The sequence below is a fragment of the Mobula birostris genome, chromosome 1 (assembly GCF_030028105.1).
Source record: "Mobula birostris isolate sMobBir1 chromosome 1, sMobBir1.hap1, whole genome shotgun sequence".
Taxonomy (NCBI): domain Eukaryota; kingdom Metazoa; phylum Chordata; class Chondrichthyes; order Myliobatiformes; family Myliobatidae; genus Mobula; species Mobula birostris.
Window position 1 is genome coordinate 52039552 of NC_092370.1, and position 9511 is coordinate 52049062.

Below are 9511 nucleotides of genomic sequence, written 5' to 3' on the forward strand. Positions count from 1 at the left end.
AACTTACAATATTCTCATATTCTAACTTTCCAGTCTCATAAAAGATCACTGACCTCTCTTCCCTCAGAATCACTTCCTAACCCGCTGAATATTTCCAATGTATTCTATTCTTTTGTTTTAGAGTTTTACCCTGTGCAATTTATTAATACTTTACAAACAATAATATGGTTGTGGGGAGTGAAACGTGGAAAAAGTAAGCCTATGGCAAGAAAAGAACAAATGTAAATCTGACAGACAAAAACCTACGTTTCTATCATATGGTCACATAGCAGAACTTTGGATCAGAACCACAAGTTACGTACATTTCAAGATAAGGACAATCAAAAATGGCCACTGCACAAGTACTGATGGGCTTTTCAACTCTCCTCATATAGGTAGAAATAAGACATCTCACAGCAAAACAGGTTTGCACAAGTTCATTTTATTAATAAAAGACAGAAAACACTGAAATAATTGCACAGTGAAGGAACCCACCATGAGGTAAATTACTTAGTAATACACACAAAATATTGGAGGAACTCAACAAGTCAGGCAGCATCTATGGAGAGGAATACAGTTGATGTTTTGGGACAAGACCTTTCACTAAGACTGGATCTCAGCCCAAAATGTCAACTATTTATTCCTCTCCATCGATGCTGCCTGGCCTGCCAAGTTCCTCCAACATTTTGTGTGTGTGTTACTCTGGATCTTCAGCACCTGCAAAACCTCTTGTGTGTAGGCTGATTACATGATTTGGTACTCTTGGTCCAGAAGTCATGAACCAGCATTATTCAACAGTGGCAGGCTTTTCTTTCATTGACTGTAACAATCATATTTTCTTGTTTCCAAAACAGAAAATTTACTCTCAATGGACAACTGAAATACAAGTGGGAGTACAATCATAAAAAAGGTAAACCATGCTGTAACTATTAACTGCTGAATTTTTAAATCTATTGCATCAATGCAAGACTGTAAGCATTTTTAGAGGTTGAAATTACTCCCAATAAGAAAACCCACATTCAAAACAGAATTTTACGCATTACAATTAACAGAAAAAATTATAACACATCAGCAACAAATGTTATAAAAATAATGTAATTATGTTCTCTTATTCATACTAAACTAAAGGCTTTTCTTATACATGATAGGAACACCACTTACTGGGAAACTCAAGATCAGACGTAATATTCAATGTACAAACGGTATGAACATTATTTAACATACAAGGTGTGAACTGCAACACCCAGTGCATGTGATGTGCAATGTGCTGTCAACACACTGTTAGAGAGAGAGAGATACACACACTATCTAGTGTTTTATTCAGGTCAACATTTGTTTCCGTACTATAAAATTATCCAGTGTTGAGACAAATACAGAAAACACCACAAATTACTTTCCAAATTAGCTTCCATTGCTCTTCCTAGATCCAAATATTTAATGTTTTGCAAGTCTCAAGGTGCTCCATATCAATCATTTTGAGCAGCTGAAGAATGACTAAATGGTAAAGCTGCTGATGGAAACCTTACATGCTTCTTGAAGTGCCTGCCACTTGCTTCATGACAGATTGAAGCTGGAACAATGTCATCTCCAACCAATTCCCTGAGCCAGGAGCAAAATGCTACGAAGTATTGTAGACTAAACTTAATCCACCAAAGGCAAGTGTCCAATTTTCATTCTTGATTAATGATGACTATCAGAAAGAGAAAACATGTTTTAATAAGTTAAATCATTCCATTAAGTATAATAGAATAATTCCACAAGAACTATTAATCTACTGGCTGCACTCTCTAGTACAATCGTGATGAAAGATTCAGAGAATAAGAACTGTATGGGGTGGATTTTCTTGGCATCTCTCCATATTTATGTACCTGGGCTTGATTGTACAGTTAGCTGCATTCACTGGTAACCTCAAGAAAGCTTCCAATAAAAATCTAGCAGTCGCTATGACACCAACAAGTCTTTCCTAATTGTAATGGTTGTAATCAAGTGTCAATTTAAAAGGACTCCTAAATATGACAACATCAATGTCAAGTTACCTGAGTACCTGAATCATATTGAAGAATACACAAAGAAAAATTACACATTAATTTTTGGGCAATCTATAGCTAACACTTTAAATAAACTACAGATTATAAAACAGAGATTGAAATGTAATGGGAGATTGAAGTAGATGCTGAAATAAACACAGTTCAAAAAAATAAGCTTATTTCTTTCAAATCCAATATATTTGGAAATATATACCTGAAGGAATACCAACCAAAAGATTAATGTTTGTTTATCGCTCAATAATTGTGTCCTAGCACACTACTCACCTTAACAGCTCTTGCAACTATGTATAACATTTTTAAAGAATTTTACAGTAAGAATATTCTGTAATTACACAAAATTCTCATCAGAATGACATACAAGGATTATGCTGGAGAGGATTACACTTACATTCTCTGCAAAAAATACAGAATTTAAATCTAATTCACATTCAACAGATCCTGACTGATCTTCTACAACAATACCACTTCATCCTTGGTATTCAAACATCAGTATCCTTCTGAAATAAACACATTGACAATGCGCAGACCTTTGTGGATTTCTTATATTTCTTTACCTGCCCATCGCCTCCTACTGAGTCCCTTTCTTCCATGGTTACACCTGCCTCTCCTATTAAATTCCTTCTCAAGAGCCCTTTACCTCTTCCACCCATCCTTCCCCTCCCTCTACCTTCTTATTCTGGCTTCTACCTCCTTCCTTTCCAGTCCCGATGAAGGGTCTCATCTTGAAGCTTCATCTGTTTATTCCCCTCCATAGTTACCACCTGAGTTGCTGTGTTCCACCCGCATTTTATGGGTGTTGTTCAAGATTTCCAGTATCTACATTATTTCTTGTGTTTATGGACATTACTTGGTATTCTATTGTGCCACCTACATGTGGGGCCATAATGTTAAGCGTTTTTCTCAACTTACGAAATTATGGATAGCAGATATTAATTAAATGAGAATCAGATGTCAGGAAATAAAATCTGTTGAGATTTAAATTCAACTGATATGGTAATACCATTGGAACCAATTATTGATTATTGAGGTCCATTCTGATTTTGTACAATGACAACTATGTAAGGGAAGAGAATGGATGTATGTTCATGTTAATTGGGGACATTGATACCTTCATCTGATCAGGGAAGGTGTTAGTAGCTACAGTAACACACATCAAAGTTGCTGGTGAACGCAGCAGGCCAGGCAGCATCTCTAGGAAGAGGTGCAGTCAACATTTCAGGCCGAGACCCTTCGTCAGGACTAACTGAAGGAAGAGTGAGTAAGGGATTTGAAAGTTGGAGGGGGGAGGGGGAGATCCAAAATGATAGGAGAAGACAGGAGGGGGAGGGATAGAGCCAAGAGCTGGACAGGTGATAGGCAAAAGGGGATACGAGAGGATCATGGGACAGGAGGTCCGGGAAGAAAGACAAGGGGGGGGGGACCCAGAGGATGGGCAAGAGGTATATTCAGAGGGACAGAGGGAGAAAAAGGAGAGTGAGAGAAAGAATGTGTTCATAAAAATAAGTAACAGATGGGGTACGAGGGGTAGGTGGGGCCTTAGCGGAAGTTAGAGAAGTCGATGTTCATGCCATCAGGTTGGAGGCTACCCAGACGAAATATAAGGTGTTGCTCCTCCAACCTGAGTGTGGCTTCATCTTTACAGTAGAGGAGGCCGTGGATAGACATGTCAGAATGGGAATGGGATGTGGAATTAAAATGTGTGGCCACTGGGAGATCCTGCTTTCTCTGGCGGACAGAGCGTAGATGTTCAGCAAAGCAGTCTCCCAGTCTGCGTCGGGTCTCGTCAATATATAAAAGGCCACATCGGGAGCACCGGACGCAGTATATCACCCCAGTCGACTCACAGGTGAAGTGTTGTCTCACCTGGAAGGACTGTTTGGGGCCCTGAATAATGGTAAGGGAGGAAGTGTAAGGGCATGTGTAGCACTTGTTCCGCTTACACGGATAAGTGCCAGGAGGGAGATCAGTGGGGAGGGATGGGGGGGACAAATGGACAAGGGAGTTGTGTAGGGAGCGATCCCTGCGGAATGCAGAGGGGGGGGGGGGGGAGGGAAAGATGTGCTTAGTGGTGGGATCCCGTAGCTACAGTACTTCTTGATTTAGTTTACAAAATTAAATGACAGGTTTCTAACAGCAGAAACCGCACCTATAAAATGTCGGGGGAAGTCAAAGTCAGGCAGCATCTATAGACGGGAATAAACAGTACAAGTTTCAGGCTGAGACCACTCACCACTGATTTTATTTTATTTAGAGATACAGTGTTAGGACAGACCCTTCCACCCCAATGAGCTGCACCGCCCAGCAAACCACCTGTTTAATACGAGTCTAATCACACGGCAATTGCACTGTGAGCGGAGACCCACACAGTCACGGAAAGAATATAAAAAACTCCTTACATGACAATACCAGAATTGAACTCAGAACTCCAAACTGTACTAGTATCATGCTAACCGCTACACTACCGTGACACCTTTTCAGGACTGAAAAGGAAGGGGACAGAAGCTAGAATAAGGTGGGGGGAAGGGAGGGGAAGAAGTACAAGCTGACTGGTGATGGAGGAGACCTGCTGAGGGGCCTCCTCTACTGCCGTGATGCCAAACTCAGGTTACAGGAGCAAGGCCTCGGTAGCCTCCCATTTGATGGTGTAAACATCTTCTATCCAGCTTATGGTAATTATTATTCCTTCCCTCCTTCTCTTGTTTTCCATTCCTCATTCTGGTTACCCTCTCCTCCTTTTCCTTCTCATCTGCCTATTACTTCCCTCTAGTTCTGCTCCTCCACTTTCTTCCATGGTCTACTATCCTCTCCTTTTAGATTCCTTCTTGTTCAACCCTTTATCTTTTCCACCTTTTCCTCACAGTTTCTTATTATGGTTTCTACCCCCTTCCTTTCCAGTCGTAATCAAGGGTCTCAGTCAAAAATATCAAGTGTTTTCCTCCGCTCCACAGATGCTGCCTGTTCCTTAAGGTTGTCGTAGCCAGGGCGTGTAGTGGGGATAAGCTCCCACTACCTATTAAATGCTTCCAATGGTGTGCACCTCAGATAGCCTCGACAGCCAAGTCCAGCTCCTAACCTTCACATGTAGCTTAGCTACTAAGCCCAGCAGAACCATTTCTACATATAGGCAAAGGCAGGTTACTGGCTCCTTAAAACCAATTGCTTTGGGCAGATGGGACTCATCAGCCATGGCTGGCAGCTCATCTAGGAGTCGGAAAGCTCTGATCTCAAACCTTCACTGCCTTGCGGCTATACCCACTCATGGGGAAGACTTTGTGAGAAAACCTGGAACTGGGGTCTCTGAGGTAGTCTTACATTGAGTTCAACATTGATTGGCAGCTCCTGCGATGCCGCTGATGCCAAAATGTTTTGATCTCTGCCATTCCTTTGGATTCATCAGCTGCATAGAGATAGGGAGCCTGCTGCAAAATCTACAGTTTACTCTCCATATCATCCTGCCCCGGCTTGCCTATCATGTAGACAACTAACGCTCAACAACTAGCGGTCAACCCCGACTAGCGGAGGGCCTCACATGCTGTCTGACTTGCTACATGTTATGTGCATTGATAAATATTTTTGGCATCTGCGGAATCTCTTGTGTTTACCTATCGTGATGGAACATCATTTAAATCCCTTTCAGGATGTCCGAACAGGGTTTAACTATTTTTGAAGAGAGTTTTAGGACAATGTGAAAGGGATGGGAAAGGTACTATATTATTAAAAGTCTGTTTCCTCATGTCTTTCCCATAATTGGTATAGTGATCACAAGAAGTACTATAAAATGCTGGGATTTCTGAAAATTTCACAAAAGTTAGGAACGCTTATTCATCCATCTTTGCTGATTACATCAATTTTATAAAGTTCATCAGGGGAATATCTCAGCCATTAATTTCTCCTACAATTATAACTTACTATAGCAACAAATAGCCACTCATACATCTCAATCTTAGTTTTGGCCTTTTTCAGTAATATTAAAAACAAACTTCGCTCAGACAGCTGATGTAATTAATGAAGGTTTTTTTTTACCTTCTGGCAGGTAGTTCAGCATTCATTGGGTGCTGAGTGTTGTCACTATGCAGAAAGTTCTTTAGCCACCAACACTTCTCCAGTGCAAGCAGACCTGAACATAGCAAGAAAAAGAAATTACAAGTTGGATACCCGGAGAAGGAGCTGGTCACTATTTAGTGTTTAACACCTATTGTTGTTACCTTGATGGGTTTTGTCATGCTCTATGGCATTCTCTAAACTGCATGGCCCACTTGGCAACACACCCATTGTGGAATTTAGTCGGTCTGGAAAAAGATAAAAATATTACAAGGTAGAACTTGAACTTTCCCTTGGCTGTGTGTGGGAAACCATGTCTCAAGGGTTTAATGGGTTTTTCCAAGAAGTGAACACAAGTATTGCAAGGGCAGGGCAGCAGATGTTGTCCACATGGATTTCAGCAAGGTGCCACTTGGTAGTCTGAAAAGTTAGTTTACCTGGGATCCAGGGTGTATTAGCCAATCAGAAACAAAACTGGCTTCATGGAAGGAGTCAGAGGGTGGTAGTAAAGAGTTGTTTTTCAGATTGAAACCCTGTGACCAGTGGTGTGCTGGATCCACTGTTGTCTATATTCATAGTAACAATTTGGATGAGAATCTATGAGGCATGGTTACTACTTTTGCAGTTGAAACTAGGCATAGTTGAATGACCTCTAAGATTACTTCAGGATGTAGATCAACCACGGGACTGGTCCAAGGAAAGCAGATGAAATTTAACTAAAACAACAAAGTATACATTGTGGCAAATTAAGTAATAAATATCTGGGCCTGAAATATCACACAGCAGGTAAATTGAGGGGTACAAGAGATAGGGGCTTCATGATAGTGGTATCACATATAGATAGGTTGACAGAGAAGGCATTTGTCAGGTTCAAATGTTGAGACATCATGTTATAGCATTGGCGAACCTGCACTTGGAGTTCTGTGCGCAGTTCTAGTCACTTATCAATAGAAAAGATATTATTAAACTGGAAAGCGGTGGGGTCTGAAAAAAATTCATGAGGATGCTACTAGGACTGGAGAGTTTGAGTTATAAGGAGTCACTGGATAAGTTGGGGCTGTTTTCCCTGACATGTGGGTGCCAAGGGTGACCTTAAGAAGATATACAAAATCATGAGGGGCATTTTGCAATTTAAAAGTCCTCAAAAAGTGCAGAAATAATAAAACGGAATGGTCATAGCTACTTTCCCAGAGTAGAAGAGTCTAAAACTGGAGGGCGTAAGTGGGGGCCCACTGCTGTCTGTAAGGAGTTTGTACGCTCTCCCAGTAACCACATGGTTTTCTCCAGCTGCTCTGATTCCCTCCCAAAGTCCAAAGACATACTGTTAATTGGTCAGTGTAAACAGTCCTGTGATTAGAACATGGTTAAATCACGGGATGCTGGGCAGTGTGGCTCCAAGGGCTGGTAGGGCCTGTTCCGCACTGTATCTCAATAAATTTAAAGGTGACCTGGAGAGAAACAGTTTGCACCCTGAAGAGGTGGGTATTTGAAATGAGCTGCCAGAGCAGTGGTAGAGGCAAGTGTGATTAGAATGTTTTAAAGACATTGAGGCTGGTACCTGGTGGGGGGGGGGGGGGGAAGCACCTTCAGAGAAATATGGGCCAAACACAAGCCAATGGGACTAGATCAGTTAGTTGGTCAGCATGGACCAGATAGATTGAATGTGTTGTATAACTATGACTCTGTTACACAACTTCTGATGCAAGATGTGGCAATGCCCTGAAGTGAGTATTTACAAACACTAGCTGGAAATGCTCAAACATGGGCAGAAACTTTGAATTTTGACACTTTAATAAAAAGAGGGAAATAAAAGTAAAATGCACATGCCCTTATTATGCTGACAACAGATCCCTAATTTATGGAAGGTAGAATGAAGCTTTGTAACCAAAAAGGACACTATATTTTGTGCTCTTCAGCTTCACCATCTTTTGCCAACCCAAATCTTATGCCTGTAAATCTTGATTAATAATGTAACTCATATACAAGAGAAACGTTGCAGAACAACATGATTTGTGATTTTCTGTAAGTTTGGCATAATTTTTTGTAAACTCTATGTCATAAGACGTTTGTTACTCCAAAACAATGCTACTTTTGCTGAAAGGTGAAAATAAACTGATTACAATTTAAAACTTCTCAAAACATGTAGAGGTTAAAATTAAATCGAAATTCTATTGCTACGATATATTTGTAGCGTTTCGAACTGCACATGTTAGTTAGTTAGGTAACAGGTTGAAATGAAAGATGCCCTTAATATTTTCAGCTATTCAATTACTAGCCAGCCATGAAGCAAATTCATCCAAGCTTTCCAGAACAATCTGCTAAAGGAACTCAGTTGACTCGCGCAACATCTGTCAGAATAATCCTGAAGCACGGTTTCGACCCGATACGTTAACAACGTATCCACTCGACCCACTGAGTTCCTCAAGCAAATTGTTTGCTGCTCCGGATTTCAGCATCTGCAGTCTCCCGGGGCTCCAAGTTTAGAAAAATATCGATGAAAAAGTTAACCAGGTATAGCAAAACGTTGCTGATTCCCAACGTTGGTTGCGGTGTAACTTAAAAGTCAACTTACTTCTGGAATAAGGATTCCGTGCTGCAAGCAAGCAGCCAGCTGAAGGAACGGATGCCATGATGCTGGAGGATCTCCTGGGAAGAAAATATAAAATAGTATTTTTAAACAGAGTATTTTTTTAAAAAAAACTACTGAAATGTACAGACTGGGTTGACAATTCAAAGGAAAATTACGAAACATACGAAAAGATGGCAGCAAAGTCAGGATGTGACACAGAATCGAGCAGTGAGCTGCGACTGAGCTTGTACGTACGGGAGGCAGTCCCTGTCGCACTGGGCTCTGTGCTGTGTGGCACGTTGATCCTACCAAGTGTTTTAACCAGCCAGCACACGTAACCAACCAGTTCAGACCAGAAATAGCAGGATGCGGGACCGCTGCCAAGTCATGCAGGAGTGCATGCAGTACGTTCCCCCGTCTGAGTCAGCAGTGAAAGGAACAACGAGTGAAACAGTCTGAACAGGTTGTTCCGTCACCAGCCAAGTCAACTTCCTAACTTCCTATCCGCCCTTTTAGCACTCAAATCACGTAACTTGCTAGAGGAATTGAACAAGAAACAGCGGCAGCATGAATGCATAATCAGACCCGTTCCTGTGACGCGGCGAAAATTGTCATTCACACCAGGAGCGAGAACGCAGCGTGACAGCGATCCTCACTGCAAGTCAGCTGATCTTACTTCAGTAGGGGGGGGTGGGGGGAGAGGAAGGGGAGGGGTGGGGCTCTCCATTGGAAGATGCAATCGTCGTGCAATCGCTGGACGAAGCTTCGCTAACATCCATAAAATGTAATAAACTGCTGATTGCAGAGTAATTGAATTTAAGGGCAAGTTATGACTTTGAAATGTGTAGAGTGCAAAGTAAATTTATTATCAACG

General features: G+C 41.4%; 1 protein-coding gene across 2 annotated transcripts; it reads right to left on the reverse strand.

Moving 5' to 3' along the window:
• Window positions 1–401: 401 nt before the first annotated feature.
• Window positions 402–8987, reverse strand: LOC140196235 (pancreatic progenitor cell differentiation and proliferation factor-like protein). 2 transcript variants are annotated; one of them, XM_072255087.1, is made up of 5 exons: window positions 8893–8987; window positions 8641–8714; window positions 6233–6316; window positions 6051–6144; window positions 402–1669 (listed from the first exon to the last, which is right to left on the reverse strand). In XM_072255087.1, exons 2-5 carry the CDS (start codon window positions 8696–8698, stop codon window positions 1660–1662), a joined length of 246 nt encoding a protein of 81 aa, XP_072111188.1. In that variant the 5' UTR covers window positions 8699–8714; window positions 8893–8987; the 3' UTR covers window positions 402–1659. The 2 variants fall into 2 exon arrangements, with proteins under 2 accessions (XP_072111188.1, XP_072111178.1); XM_072255077.1 differs by having other exon boundaries at window positions 8823–8975.
• Between the last annotated feature and the right edge of the window lie 524 nt (window positions 8988–9511).

Bases quoted from the DNA above. Each gene is read 5' to 3' on its own strand.
- LOC140196235 (XM_072255087.1), bottom strand. From the start codon at position 8,698: ATGGCATCCGTTCCTTCAGCTGGCTGCTTGCTTGCAGCACGGAATCCT. The intron at 6,317-8,640 runs GTAAGTTGACTT...ATCTTTTTCCAG, and splicing joins ACGGAATCCTTATTCCAGAA to ACCGACTAAATTCCACAATG. The intron at 6,145-6,232 runs GTAACAACAATA...TGCTATGTTCAG, and splicing joins GCATGACAAAACCCATCAAG to GTCTGCTTGCACTGGAGAAG.